The sequence below is a fragment of the Rhamphochromis longiceps genome, linkage group LG11, assembly GCF_057381845.1.
Source record: "Rhamphochromis longiceps isolate RC_006_pf linkage group LG11, R_longiceps_female_GT1.1, whole genome shotgun sequence".
Lineage (NCBI taxonomy): Eukaryota > Metazoa > Chordata > Actinopteri > Cichliformes > Cichlidae > Rhamphochromis > Rhamphochromis longiceps.
The window spans coordinates 12417114-12433144 of record NC_140567.1 but is presented as its reverse complement, the minus strand read 5'-3'; the positions used below and the strand labels follow the sequence as shown (position 1 = coordinate 12433144).

The window sequence follows — 16031 nt, the reverse complement described above, 5'->3', positions numbered from 1 at the left end:
TTATTGTACATCAGTGACAGATGTCCACCGGTCCTGTCTTCAGTAGACCCTCAATAGTAATGACCACAAGCACAAATGACAAACAGTAACTTAGAATTGAAAGGATATATCAAACTACAGTAAGGTCCACAAGCATTTTAGCTCTGTACACTGTTAAAATTTACCTAAAATGAGTCATGGTGGTAGGCAATATCCAAATACCAAAAAACAAACAAACAAAATAACTGCCAGTGACAAAGGCACAAAAACAGGAAAAAAGATCTGTGAGCACCTCATGGGAACAGGCAATCTACTCTTTTCCAGCTGAGGAACCAAGACCTTCATCCCAGCTGCTTCACACTATAATCCATCCCACTGTGAACTGGAAGTTGTGTTTGGATAAAATCAACAGAACAACATCATCTGCAAAAAAGCGAACATGATTCCAAGTCCACCAAACAAGACACTCCTTAGACCAGGGGTCTCAAACTCCAGTCCTCGAGGGCCACTGTCCTGAAACTTTTCCATGTGTCCCTGTTTCAACACACCTGAATAAGATTAGTAGAGAACTTGACTGCATGCTGAAGTGGCAACCCCTAACCCCACTCAAGTAAATTTAAGTAAATCTAAGTGTTTGGAAAAATTTACTTCTAAAAGTACTTTTACTGCAACATGTTCATTCACTCATGAGCTGCTGTAACATGAATCAAATGGCATGCAGTCAAGTTCTATAGAGTACTGATAATGACCTACTAATTGTATTCAGGTGGTTGCAACAGGGACACAGGACACCAGCCCTCTAAGACTGGAGTTTGAGATCCCAGCCTTAGACCCTTGTAGCTCCTCCCCACTTTTCTGTCTACTCCGTAGTGCCCTGTAAATAATTAGCTGAAAATAAATTTTTAAAAAAAGTCTTGCTGAAGGAACTCAAATATGCAGAAGAAGTCGGAAATACTGCAGGTAATAACCAAGATCACACTCCATTTGTATTATAAATTCATTAGTTGTTCTATTGGGCCAAATTCTTCATAATTCCGAAGAACCCTCGTGTCGGTGTATTACACAAGGTCCCATATATTAGACCAAATCCACAAAACACATGCAGAGTTTTCTCTATGCTTGAGAAAGACAAATACTGGCCTAGTTGGTGTGTCAAAATTAATTCAAAATGCATTGAAAATGGATGTGATTTCACAGATTTCCATTTAAGTGAGATGGTAAGGGCCATGGTGCGGGCTGCCTACTTCTAATTAGAGATGTTAAAATTCTTTTACATAAATGTCATTGTGTAGACAAGTGCCAATAGATAACTCACTTAGCTTGCACTGTAAACAATCCAAATGTCTTCACAATGATTAGCAAACAAGGATACAAAGGATCAAAAAAGCAACCACAAATATCAAACAAGAACATAAAAAATGAACGTTTTTTTAGTAGAACACCCACAATAAAATCTTAAAAATAGCTGGAGGCAGCAAACCTGAGGCAAGTGTGTGATTGTGAATTCACTGGGCTATTGCAAGCACTTTTCTCACCATGCCACAAACCGACCTTTCTTTAAGGATATAAAAAGTTGGAGACATGTTGTTGTCTGGATATCTGCATCTTACATGCCTCTCTGTCGGCTAATTTTGGGGGAGATAAGTTCAGAGATGCACTGCGTGTGTGAATATGGCTCAAATGAGAGATCATTGACTTTGCTCAACTGCTGCTCAACTCCTTTTCTCAGTCAACAGGAATTTAAATACAGGAATGCAGGTAAATCACACAATTGAACCATAAAGAAGGTTTCTTTTTTTGGCAATATGAAAATCACATCCAGTGAAATGCAACACCGTTGAGACCTGGATGATCTGAGTACAGACAGAAATACTCAAGAATTGCATTTTTGGTTCGTATTACTGACATAAAACTTTAATATGATTCAATCTGAAAGGATGAGACAAAGAAATTCAAGAATTCAAGAAATACCAGTCTCACAGTTTAGACCTCACAAACACACTTAAGTATGTAATATATCTTTAACAAAGGCAAAAACCCTTATCTGAATTCAAATGAAGCCCCCCGTCCTTCAAAACATCCTCCAAAAACAGGTAATGCATGCAATATTCAACAGCTACTACCGCAGTAGTTTATGTGAAATTCTGTCAGCTAAAGCTTAAATGGAGTGTGAACACTGTGATGAATTATTGATGACTTAAGTACTCAAAAATAATTAAGAAAGTGCGCATCAGAAGTTTGCTTCAGCCAGCTTCAAATACCTCGGAGTTCACATCACGCAGGACCTGTCATGGTCCTGTCACATCAACACCGTGGTGAAAAAGGCCCGACAGCGTCTCTACCACCTCAGACGCTTGAGAGACTTCCAACTGCCCTCCAAGGTGCTCAGGAACTTTTACTCGTGCACCATAGAGAGCATCCTGGCGGGAAACATCTTAACCTGGTTCGGGAACAGCACCATGCAGGACAGACGAGCTCTACAGAGGGTTGTGCGGTCAGCTGAGCGCACCATCCGCTCCGAGCTCCCTGACCTGCACTCAATCTACAGCAGGCGGTGCTGGACCAAGGCCAGGAAGATCGTGAAGGACCTCAGCCATCCCAACAACAGACTGTTCTCTCTGTTGAGGTCAGGAAAGCGATTCCGCTCCCTGAAGACCAACACAGAGAGACTGAGGAGGAGCTTCTTCCCGCAGGCGATACGGTCTCTCAATCACACCACCACACAGTACTGACCCACACATACAGTTCTTACACACACACTGGACTTTCTGGACTTTGGTTTTGCACAACACTGGTCACTATATTCTTTATTTCCGGTTAATACTTGTACAGCTGCTGTTATTGTGTATATATTTATTTATATTTAGATTTCTTCATACATTCTTATATAGTTCTATATTGTGTATTGTGTATTTTGTTGTACAGTTATTTTATTTTCAACTTTAATTTATATATTTTATCTTATTCTTCCCAGTTAAATTTACCCTTCATTCTAATTTGTGTTGTACAGTTATTTCATTTTTAACCTTAATTTATATTTTATTCCTTCCTAGTTAAATTTACCCTTTTTAATTTTTCATATTTATTTCCTATCTTATTCATAGCCTTTTCCTTTTTTGTTTTCTTTAGGTCACGAGCAGTTGTCCAAGCATTTCACTACATATCGTACTGTGTATGACTGTGTACGTGACAAATAAAAAATTTGAATTTGAATTTGCTCCTAGTCTGAAGGGAGAAGCTTTGATACAAAAACACAGTGGTCAGCTTACACGAACACTTTCAGTGTTGCACAGGACCTAATTACATCAAAGTCTGCATTGCATTAACGTTAGTACCCCCAAAAATCAAAGAAGTCACTAATATTGAAATAAGAGCATCGTTTTAAAAAATAATGTTTTAATAGCTCTAATGATAGATTTAGTTAGTAGCTTTCTCTGTACGTCTACCAATAGATAACTACAGTATCTAATCTCCCATAAGGTTGAGTGTTAGAGTTTGTATTGTTGATTGTCATTTATGCTTAGAAATATTTACTTATATATGCTTAGAGTTTTGTAATTAGTTGTAGATTGGTAGAGGTTTTGATCCTTGATAGTCTGCAAACTTTGTGTGTATTAGACAGCACTTTGGGAGCATGAGAGGTCATACCGTGTCTTATTGTTTTATGGTAGGATTAACGTAGTTGCGTCTGTTCTAGTCTAAGTGCTCTTTGTTTAGATGAACTGCAGGACTTCCTCACCGTGTTATCTAGGATGAACCATCTAGGGTGAGGGGGAGGCTACCCTCTTCCTGACCAAGGATGTTTGACCCTTTGATCAGCAGTCCACACACACACACACACACACACACACACACACACACACACACACACACACACACACACACAGGCAAGGTACTCTTTGTTTGTATGTAGACGTCATATGTTAATGAACTTATGCATATTCATGTAACCTCAATAAAAGGACAGTGTATGGGAGAACGGACGAGAGCTACTGGGGTCAAGCGAAGGAACGGCGCTCTGTCCGGTTCTCTCCCGTGCACGAGTACCATGAAGAAGTTTGCCTACTTGCGTCTTGCTTGCAGTGTAATTATATTGTCTTAACGTTCCAGCGAATAGGTTTATGCTACAAACCTATCATTGAGGCATATGAGAAATACTAAAAGAAATAAGAATATTTTTACACTGAGCTACCTGAGTAATCTTTGCACCTCTAAGGACCAGAAACAGATAATTATATTTGCAAAAGATGAAAATGCTAATGCTTCATTATTATTGCTTCTAAATATTACCCACAAGTAAATGTGGATCCAACAAAGTGCTATTTCCTGTTCAATAAATAAGCCGCTTCATTAAAACACCAATGAGCCAACACTGTAAAGTTTAATAGACCTGACAAAGTCAAGATGTTGGCATGGTTGCTTCTCACTTAATACCCCCTGGGCAGTCTCTCACGAGTGTGTAGGCACTTAACAGCTGACATTTACAAATGTCTGGAGGAACAGACTGATTTGATTGACTGTTTTTTCCCCCAAAAACTGCTGAATGCAATATTAAACATTTCTGAAATAACAAAAATCTATCTAGTCTAAAAAAATCTGGATACTGATTTGTAAATAATGGGATTTGAAATAAGCGGGTAGAAACAGAAAAAGTGTAAATGTCATCCTACTGAATTTCAAACATTAACATTGTGTAGACGTAGAGATTTTCATGAAAACATGTTTTAAGTTTTCTATCTCTCTCTCTCTCTTTAAAAAATTAATACTCTTTTGATTGAGTGTGGCTGAGTGTGTGTGTGTGTGTGTGTGTGTGTGTGTGTGTGTGTGTGTGTGTGTGTGTGTGTGTGTGTGTGTGTGTGTGTGTGTGTTGCTTTAAAGAATTATTTTTGATGTTTTGGAAAAACTCACATACATTTTCTTACTAATTCAAGTGTGAAAACTGATAACTATGGGCAGAAATCTGTGCCATCAGAAACTGAATTTGAATAAGTTAAATTTGAATTTGAATTGCTCAGATTGAATCTGAATTGTAACTTGAATAAATGCTTTTGAAAACTGAATTTGAATTAGTCTAATTTGAAATTCCGAAAGTGTTACTGACGGGAATCTACAGCGTCTTGAGCTGAATTAAGACTTCAGAAGTCATTGGTCATGTCGAATGACCAGCGGATAAACTCTCAGGTTGGTAATAAATGTATTACATGTATAAGAACAAGCGTCATGTTAACAAAAGATAGCCGTACAGTAACTGTTATGCTTATTGTAGCTGTTAGCTAAAAATGCTAATTGACAAACAAATATGATCGACTGTTTCTAGTAGAATTCCAAAGTTGTCATCTTGGACCCTCTCAGAGTACCCCCTCTGTATGCTTGCAGAGACCCTACAGTAGGGAAACATGCAAAACGGTGTCCAAACCTTTGTATTTTAGCTTTATTTATGTCTTACACAGCATCCCAACTCTTTAGCTAACTTAATAACTTTAGCTAAAGTGAATAGTTAGTCTAATTCATTAGTGCAGCATTACTGGATCACCTCTGTTTGAAGTGATATAATGTGATGTACAACTATCACTAAAACAGCAAACTTTGTAAATAAGCAAACAACACTTCTCATTCTCTAAACGTTTGGCCACAGCTGTAGATTACACTATCAGTGCTTGTTCACTCTTGACAATAATTACATTTCTAAATTTACTTTGTGCATTTACAGGTAAACAATATCTAATATTTTATCTAAATGACTGCTTTGTCTTTGAAAAGGGTGAAGAGCCTGAGGCTGGTGACAGTCCAGTTCTACTCTAAGTACATCCTTACAGTGGCTCACAGGACAAGGCCACATTCCTGTCCTGCCAGAAGAGAAGAGAAACTTCAGAGTCTTCATGCAGTTCAACCACACCTGTCATATTCCATATGACAGGGGTCTCAAACTCCAGTCCAAAGCATTTATTCAAGTTACAATTCAGATTCAATCTGAGCAATTCAAATTTAACTTATTCAAATTCAGTTTCTGATGGCACAGATTTCTGCCCATATATCCTTCAAGTCTATATATAGTCACAGCCAATTACTTTAGCTGTGCATAAATATTTATAGCATATTTATATACATTATAATATATACAGTATATTTGGATTATACATAAATAACCCACATGTTTATATGTTAATCTCTATTTGCTTTTGTGTGTTTGTGTGCATTACTTAAAGGATATAGAATCATAATACACATATTGAGGATGTAGCTCATCTTATAAGATTTGAGAAGGACTGAACAGATGGCGGTTGCCCTGAAAAAGCCAAACGTTTCTATTTTCACACTAGAGCTAAAACAAAACAAAACAAAACACAATCTTACTTAAAATTTTGAAAACAATATTTCATCCTAAAGCTCTGAGCTCAGTTAGGTATTCACAGTAGCAATTTTTGAGCAGCTTTAGTCAAGCATTTTTTGATAGTGTATATTCACAATTTCCTTTTATTAACTATTAAGTTACAGCACCCCAATATCTCAAATGCTCCTTCTGACCCATTAAATCCTTTCTTAGCAATATATGTTAAATATATTTGGGACATCTTAACCAAACTGGTCTAAAGAGGATGTTGTTGTACTACAAAATCCATCAACGTCACCTCAGCAGAGGTTTTTAATAGCTGCTCTCAAGTAGTTATTCTTTCACACATAAGCCTGAGAGCATCCTGTCACACTGACTCACTGCTCTTATCTAAAAAAAAAAAAAAAAGGACATAAGCCACACTCTGTCCCAACACAAAAGATTGACAAAACCATGGCTACTGCCTGAGGAAGACAGAGGGAAGATCCACAATATAAGCTGACACACAGCACAGTAAAAAGTATTTACCCTCATCCTGATTAAATGTTTTAATATTAACAAATATAACTCAAGTAAATACAAAATGCAATGATGATTTCAGGGGAAAAGGTCTTGTTCCTTCCTCTTGCAAAAACAAAGCATGCCGTTAAACAACAAAACACAACGTTAATTGACATTTTAATATGCCAGAATTAAAAACCCCTTTCACATAGCACAATTTGACCTGGCAAACAACTTGATTTCAAATTTGAATTTTAAAACACTGTTAAAATGGAGAATCATAGTGTAAAACAAAGTAGGTAGACTCAAGTATATTTCTACTTGCCAAACTAAGAAAACAGTCTCCATGGATGACAAGCTTCTTTTTTAACTGCACAGGAAAGCAGAAAAATGGGCATGTCACACTACTTTTCCCCACATCTTTTCAGGAAAGGAGACAACGTCTTGCCCATTTACTGATTTAACCAACAGGCTTTTGAGCAGAGTGTCAATATCTGTAAATGATTAACTTTTGTAACATCTTTTAAAGCACCATGAACCACGAGTTCTAACTTGTGATTCATGTCATGATAACAGTCAGGTTAGGATTGATCTTTTCACACAGCAGAGTGATTCCTCTGTATCAGCCCTTCACAGAAGCTAAAATATGACATGACTATGTCATTTAGAATGCCACATCGCTATACTGTTGCTTTAGCAAAATATTTTTGCAATAGAAAATCAGTTTACATTTTCTTGTACAAAGTCTAGGTATGTCTGACAGCTGTATGCCTGACAGCTGTATGCCAGCCTCAGATGGCCATTTAGTGCCAAAAAAGGGAGCTACTTCAATGTCAGTCCTCTAACAAGTAGTGTACCAAATGACTTACTCCACTCCAGGAAGCTATTGAGCAACATAACACAGTACTTAAAGAAATGAAACACGTAATACATCCCAGCACTGTTTAGCTAGCTGTAGTTTTCACACCAAAGTAGCCAACTGCTGCCCGCTGGCACGCTGAATGAATATAAGTAGCACATACTATATTACACATTGAGTTTATTCACCAGACTTTCCTTTTAATCTATAGTCCTTTGATGTCAGGGTAAAATCAAGTGATGTGTTACAAAGTGCTGTCCTATTTCATCTGATGTCACTTGAAGTTTATTGACTATACACACGGGAAATGCTAATTTTATCCAGAAAATGGTCTGAATAATTTCTGAAGTGACTGTACATGTTGGAAGCCATTGAAGTGAGCATCTGGTAAAACTAGAAAGGTACTCGGTTAGTATGTTCTCCACCAGGGCCAGTGCGCTATTTCTGTTAAAAAAAAAAAAAGATTACATTTTTCTTGGGCTCTTGCTGAACCCAAGCGCCACATCTTTCAAGTTTCAATGATATTCAGCTCAATCATTTTTATGTAACAAAAGGCTTTTGTTGGTGGACTAATGATCATCATCAGACTTATTTTTCGTGTGCTATAAATGTTTGTTGTGTCTGGCTCTGAAATTCTTCAAAGTCTCAGGTTGTCAGTGAGGAAGAGCTTTTGTGACATGCTTATTAAATTAATCCTGTTTACTTTATGGATTGGAAGAAATTAGTCCCCAGTGTATTGAAAATTATTGACTGCTGAAATCAGGTTTAATTAGGCACTAATTGATTAAAGTATTAGCTAGACAGTTATCTGATATTGCTTTTGCTTTGTCTTTATCACCATATGGAATATGCCTGAACAGTTAGCACACAAGAAGCAGTAGTGCTAGAAAGAGAGGTGACCTTTTAATGAAGGATAAAAAAAATACATTAGAATTTCTATCACTCAGCTGATATCCTAAATTAGTTTTTGTTTAAAGGTTACAATTGTTTGTTTGCTATAAATACAACCTGTATATTGAGCCTGATGAGGAAACAAATTAAATGTCACAAAACAACTTTGTTTTATTATTTGATCTAGATGGTAATAATAAATTACCTTAAATGAAGAACAGCGCAGTATTTATTTAGTGACCTTCAGATGTAGGTGGTTGCTAGTTAGGGGCGATTTACCTTTTGAACAGGTTTCCCCGTATGCATATCAATCTAAGGAGGCTGCTGATGATCTCTGCGCAGGTACATGTGCATTCATGTGCTCGCAACTGTTAACTCACGCTAAAATTTGACTGCCTTACCTGCCACACTACTGGCTCGACGTGATCAGCTGTGATGGACAGGCAGACGCTCAGCACGACGGTGTGAGAGGCAGAGGTTAGAACACTGGCGATGACGGCGTCCCGCATGGAGAACGGCAACATGGTGTAAACCACAAACACGATGAACAGGAAGAATGACACCTGCGGAGAAAGTCAGACAGTCATATAACATTTGCAAAGAGAAATGGAAAGGAGAAAATAAAAGGAGCAGAAGAAATGCATGCAGAAGAAAGGAAAATATAGATGCAAAAATGTGGTAATTTGAGATTTCAGTTTTCTGGACTAAATAGCCAGGTCATATTAGTGCCTTCAGCTTACTTAAGGGGGACAATCAGCCCATACACTTCAAATCTGACATCTCTAATGTAGCACAAGCAGTGGCTCCCTTTTTTTTTTTTAATCCAGTTTTAACACACATACAATTGTATAAACACACAAATATATACACACACATAGGTTCTCACACACAAACACTTCTTTAATTCACTTTCTGCTGCAGGGTTAAAGCTTCTTGGCTGTTCCCCTGCCTGAATAGAAAGGATTCCGTCTTCTTCCTGCCTGTAGCCCGGATCTGGTTAACCATCCTTGGTATATTTGCAGGACTTGTGGGAATGTTGTGTTAGGGTGCAGCAAGATGCAAAGAGGAGAGAAAATGCAGCCAAAGGACAGTGCGTGACTAAAACAGTAATGCGTCTATTAAAGCATGACTAACATAAATGTCTTTGACGCATGACAACTTCTGAAACTGCTCTTAATCAAATGTAGCAAACAATAGATTTTGCATGTCAGATGTGTTCTCAGCACTAGATATATTCCGTTTTTTTATGCACTTGGATAAAACAGAGACATCCACCATGTGGTATTACTGTTGGGCCTACATTACAATATAAAGCACCTTGAGGTAACTGTTAATGTGATTTGGCGCTATATAAATGAAACTAATTTGAAATGAATTGCATTAATTGTGAATGACCTGACAATTACTTGCTTTATTCTCTCCTGTCTGTGCTCAGATCCAATTGATTTGAATACTTGAGTTCTCACTTACAGCTCCTCTAAGCTCTTATTCATGTGTGAAAATAATATTTAACTACACTTATGAACCTAAACATAAGTAAATATTAAAGTTTTGTCTGGTCCATTAAAGACAAGACACTGATGTTCACATCTGAATAAAAAAAATTAACCAAAAGTGATAGGCCAAGTAATATAACTCCCATCTATAACTTCAGAATTAAAAAAAAAACCACCACAGTAATTTACAGCTTTTTGCTGTAAATTTGCTGGATGCTGTAACCACTAGTGTAGTAGACCATGAGTTCTGCAATTACAAGAGCAGAAACAAATGGATATGAACAAATGGAGATCATCATAACATACAAACACTACCTCAAACTAAAAGTTCAAACAGCAGCCTTAGATGATAAATGTCATCTACTTTAAGAATAATGTAAAAGAACCCAATATGTTCCTGATAAGAGTGTGGTGTTATTAAAAAGCCCCCCAGTAGAGCAAGAGCAGACACCCATCCAGATATCTATTAAAAAAAGAATTTCACTTATTCAGTCCAAGAATAACAAACTGTATCCACACAAAAGATAACGTAAGAAAAATAGAAAAATAGAAAAGAATGCATTTTATTGTCACTGTGCACATGTACGATTAGTTTAAGATCAACAGCAACTCCTACCCAGTACACACATGTAAAAAAAGATGGGGTAAGGTATCAGCCACTATCTGCTATATCATCAACTATCAAATATTGGCTTTCTTGATAGATTTTGATCGAAAATGTGAAAAACTGCTACATTAATATTTGGCAATCAACTGAGTAAAGCACTTAACATAATAAGACATCAAAGTGCTTGGAAGTACTGATGAAGTTTAAATATTTGAAAAGTCAAACCAATATGAAATAGAGCAACAATGATTTTTAATTGAAGATGATACTGACAGTATACACTATGCATTGATTATATTTCATTTTATTAAAAAAAAAAAAAAAAAAAAACTTGTTGAAGTGCTGACTCCTCAAAAAAAAATGTTCGAAAGGCTGCTGGGATGATGCAGCGTCTCTGTGCATTTCTCAATAGTTGCAGAGCATCTTACTGAACGTAAAGAGCCTTGAAAATTCTGCCTGACATATCATTACAATGAACATCAGATTACTACCATCTGTTACTGACAATCAAATGCATTTACAATTATTTCCTGTTATTATGAGCATAATAATGGTGGTTTCCTGCAGTGTTTCGAGAGTGAGAAGAAATTAATCATTTTCAGCGAAGTGACTGACACAAAGGCCAAGCACCTGAATTACGCTCAATATAAAATTCCACAACCTCCTACTAATAAATGTTCACATTGCTCTAAGATGCATATAACATTTAAGAGTGTTTGAATATACAAATTCAAGCAAAAGCAACAGGTAGCAGTTGAAGTGTATATTTTGCTTCATGCATGGTGAAGCCTTGCAGTGGTTTGTTTTTATTACCTACAGAAGTTCTACACCTCCCTCTTTGTAGAGACAGTGTATAGTCACGAACACCAACATCTGCAGCTGCTTGACCTTCATAGCAACTATGTCTTTTTCTAAATCAGTGGAGCTCATCTTTTTAGATATGCAGTCTGGCATTTCCATTTTCCATTTTATCCAAGTCATTACACATGTATAAACTAACAACAATTACCATAATAATCCCCACTGCATAAATTACTGACAGAAAATGTTATATTGAGTGTGTGGAGAGAAAATGATTTTCAAAAGATGCAGGAGAAAGTGCAAAGAACCAACAAAATATCTAATGCTGCGTGATCCCCATTTCTATCAAATGCATAGCTAGGGTCCAGGCCTGAAACTGTTAAGATATAGAGCACTACAAAAGAACATCAACATTTAGCTGATAATATCTCTGGAAGACAAAGTAAATTTAAAGTTTATAAATTTGCATGCATCTTGTTTTCCTTCATTTTGGTCCCAGGGGAGATATGTTTTTTAATCTCTTTGTGCCAATGCCTGACGGAGCTTTAATTGGGTGCAGTCTTTTTTTGTCATGGTTCAGTTGTGCTGGCAATAATAGTTAGGATCCAAGCATGAATGCAGCACTGAGAAGCTTTAGAGGCCATCTATTGGGAAGCAATGCTGGAACGGGAAAGGAGGCAGAAATGGCAGGAAAGCATTGTTATATATTTTGGCAAGAAGGGAGAGCAAGTAGTCACCTGTTTATTGTGCGGAAATGCTGACAAAATAAGATGACTGTGGAGAAATATGAAATTTGATGAGCACAGAGGAGAAAACAAGAGCAGGGTGACTAGTAGAAAGGTAAGGGTCATTTAAATGATGAGAGAGCTCACATAATTGATGGTAGTTTTAATCTTGAGCATTTTTGTTTGTCTTGGCCAATGTAGGTACATGGCACACGCTTCGTAACTCATTTCATGTGATGCTAGTCAATCAAAGCCTTCATTCAGAATACGAATTTTACGAATTTCTTTTATTTATATAGCGCCAAATCACAACGACAGTGGTCTCAAGGCGCTTTATATTGTAAGGTAATACATACAGAGAAAAACCCAGCAATCATATGACCTCCTATGAGCAAACACTTTGGCGACAGTGGGAAGGAAAAACTCCCTTTAAACAGGAAGAAACCTCTGGCAGAACCAGGCTCGGGGAGGGGCGGGGCCATCTGGTTGGGGAGAGAGAAGTAAGACAGGAAAGTGCTTCCACGGTGAGATTAGATGCAAAATCAGGTTTAAAGCTGAGATGGTCTATATGTGAAACATAGGAAAGGAAAAACTTAAACTATGGCTTTTTATTTTAAACATTGATCTGAAGTCTTTTTCAAAAGCTGTATTTTATTTTTGACTGCTGATCTTAAATTCTCTTAAATGAAAATAGAACATTTTTTACTTTTTTTAAAAAATTATTATTAAAGTACCATCCACTTAATTTGTGAAAATTAATTCAACATTGTTGGAATACTGCTGAATAGTACTTTGTCTTATATGATAGCCAGTTTTTGAATATACAGTATGTAGTTGGGCTACTTTCAAATATACTGCATTGAATTATGATGCAACTTTTTGAAAATTTGGACTTTTATTTGAGGAAATTTACTCTAACTGGACTTCTTAAATTTGATCTAGATCTGATCTAGACAGAGACTGCAGATGAAGGCGAGGAGAAATTTAGTTCTTCACAAAAGTCCCCCAGTGGAATTTAAGTTTTTATCCCTTCAGTGCCCCATGATAGCAAATGTATGTTATGGTCCATGTGCATAAACATTAGAAATTAAACATTAGGCCCCAAGATTATACAGACAATAATTATTCATTTTAATATGGCAGAAGGGGAATAAGAAAGTATTAACTTACTTCCTAATACAGGAGAGAGCCGCTAATGCTGCCAAGCACCATCTAGCACAGTAACATAATTTGCTTAGGGTACAGAAAGCCTTTCCCTAAATTAATTCTCTGAAATTTAATGCCGCTAACTCAATCACAAAATTGTACCCAGTATAATGGAGAGGCTGCAGGAGTGAAGACACCTGCTAAGTTCTCCTACACAGTTGATACACGATGTAGTATTAAGAGTGCAGGGAATCCTGCATTCTGGTTACAGGAAGCACATAAGGGCAAAGGATGGATGTTGAACTTGATTTCTTGAATAACTTAAATTTCAAGACAAGGTCTGAAATGTCAATTAACAATATATTTCAATATTGTTAACATTTATCCATATCTTCTGTGCAACTTTTGATCCTAAATCAAATCATCTAGTACTCATTGTAAATAAAGCTTACATAATGTAAACATCACCAGTACGAGTGAGTACATACATTTTGCACAAAAGCTTTATGAGATAATTACAGCAATCAAATAGTCAGGATACACAATAAATTAAACAAGCCTGAAGCTTCAGAAGATAGAATGAACAAAGCACTCAAACAGCCGTATATTACTTCAAGTACAAGTAAACATAGACTCAGAAATAAAAAAGGCTCTGATATGCAATAAAGACACATTTTCAAAAATGATGGGTTGATTTTCACATTATTTCACCTGTGTTTTGCATACATGTGAAAGACATCATATTAATGGCTTTGCTCCCGCCCCATCCTGTTTTCATAGTTATTAAATCCAAAATGCCACCAGGTATCTCTTCTTAGTTCTTTCATTGGCTTCAGTAGACACAGATCAAACTGATTCAACTGATGCTGGTTCACTAGAATTGGATGGACCTCACTCTGTGATGAATCAAAAGTGCAAAAGTGTCCAGCAAACTGGGTTAAAGCTTCAGAAAATCAAAAGAAAATGGAATACATAAGGAAAACAGATGTCTATTTTTTATGGTTTATTACTGGATCATTCAAATGGAGCCCAGCCGTATTACAGGCTTTGTTATCTAAAAACTGCGGCCCAAGCTTTTTGTTGGTTCATCATGCTAAGTCAACTTTGCTTCTCTCCATGAATCTATCCCTTGATAATTACACTGGTGAGGGTTCATAAAACAAATTATAGAGATGGAGTGTCACATTACATCAGCCTTTTAGTCCACAGTCAGTGGCTGAGATTAGTGTACAGGTTAGATTTACTACATGGGATATGTGCGCGTTGCTGTCCATGTGTGTCAGCTATTTATAGTCAGAGATGACATATACTCATTTCATTTCTGGCTACACTTATTAAAATTGAGTAAAGAAAAAATGTATTGATTTGAAGTAAAGATGCAAAATTAAATGGAGTACATAAGAGGCAATTAGCCAAGTGCTTGGTTTGCAATTTATGTAATCTGTCTGGGTATGTTGACCTTGATCACTAAGATAAATTAAACCGGTAAAGGAGAAAAAAAAAACAGTTACTTCTCGTTACACTGAAATGCATCTGTCCCTGTCCTTTCTGCCACCATTTGCCTGTCTTTCCTATCACTAGTTCCTGTTCTATTGCCATCTTCCCTCTTTTCGTGCATCTGGCATGTGTGTCTGAGAGACAGGGAGAAGGAAAGGAGGAGAGGAGGCATAGTCCAGACATCTCTCAGTGAGGGGTAGAGGCTGGACCACACAGATAAGCCTTTCTTCCTACCACCAGCAAATAGAGAGGGCTTTGTGGGAAAAGGATAAGCATCCAATTGATTTCAGGTTTGAAAATGGAAAGTGCACTCCATAATAACTAAATCTGAGAGAGCAGGAATGGTGAGCACAACAACACATAAGAATTTTTTAACCATCAACAATGCAATGCTTCTTTTACATGATATTAACTGTACTGACAGTGCAGCTTTTAGTATGACTATATTTTGCTCTCTTACCATCACATTATCTCTCAGAGGAAGTCACCATAAAAGTACATATGGAGATGTCACTCGTTTTATTTAATCCACAATATACTGGATAAACAGCAGAAATCTAATGGGAGAAAGCTTTGCAAATTCTGCAAGAGATAACACAGGTTCCCAGGCTAGTCCGTTTCCCTTGGGTGGGCAGGTTCTCTCTTTTCAGTGGGTTTAAAAAATGTAATCAGGACAAAAGGGAAATCATCTAGTTTTGTCAACACATGAGCAGAAATGCAACTGGAAAATATTCAATTCAGAGTGCCATCTATAAAGATCAAAAACAAGTCATGTTATTTCCTTAAATGAATAAGTCCAGTTACTTTTTAAGCTTTAGGCTTAAAAGGTCATATGTAGTGAGATTAAAAAAAAGAGTAAAAGAATGGAAAAGACACTTGAATTTAAGAGCTAAGTGTACACTATATTTTGAATTTTCACCTACTTTGTCACCAGACAGCCCTCTTCTTGTGGATAACTAAAGCATATCCAAGCCATTTTACAATGTGTTTGTAGTATGTGTAACTTTAGTCTTTTAAAGCTTAGCTGCAGTAACAAATGGAAGTTGCTTTTGAAATTGGGTATCGGTACCACAAAAAATGTATTGCTGTCATAAATTAGAATAAATGTTGTGTTTGGGAATTCTAGGATGGTCCAAAGGCCAAGACATGCCAAACATTTTTCACAAATATTTCATCTACTGGTATCAAACTCAGAGTA

At 36.8% G+C, this 16031-nt stretch overlaps 1 protein-coding gene across 5 annotated transcripts in view; it reads right to left on the bottom strand.

Moving 5' to 3' along the window:
* adcy2a (adenylate cyclase 2a) overlaps positions 1–16031 on the bottom strand; it is a 64820-nt gene that overhangs the window by 28088 nt on the left and 20701 nt on the right. For all 5 annotated transcript variants that reach the window (XR_014913734.1, XM_085422336.1, XM_085422337.1 and 2 more), the window contains one exon: positions 8963–9124. Coding sequence is in view for 4 of the 5 variants with exons in the window: in XM_085422336.1 (XP_085278462.1) it covers positions 8963–9124 (162 nt within the window). In the remaining variant the exon portion in view is untranslated. The remainder of the gene's footprint in view (positions 1–8962; positions 9125–16031) is intronic.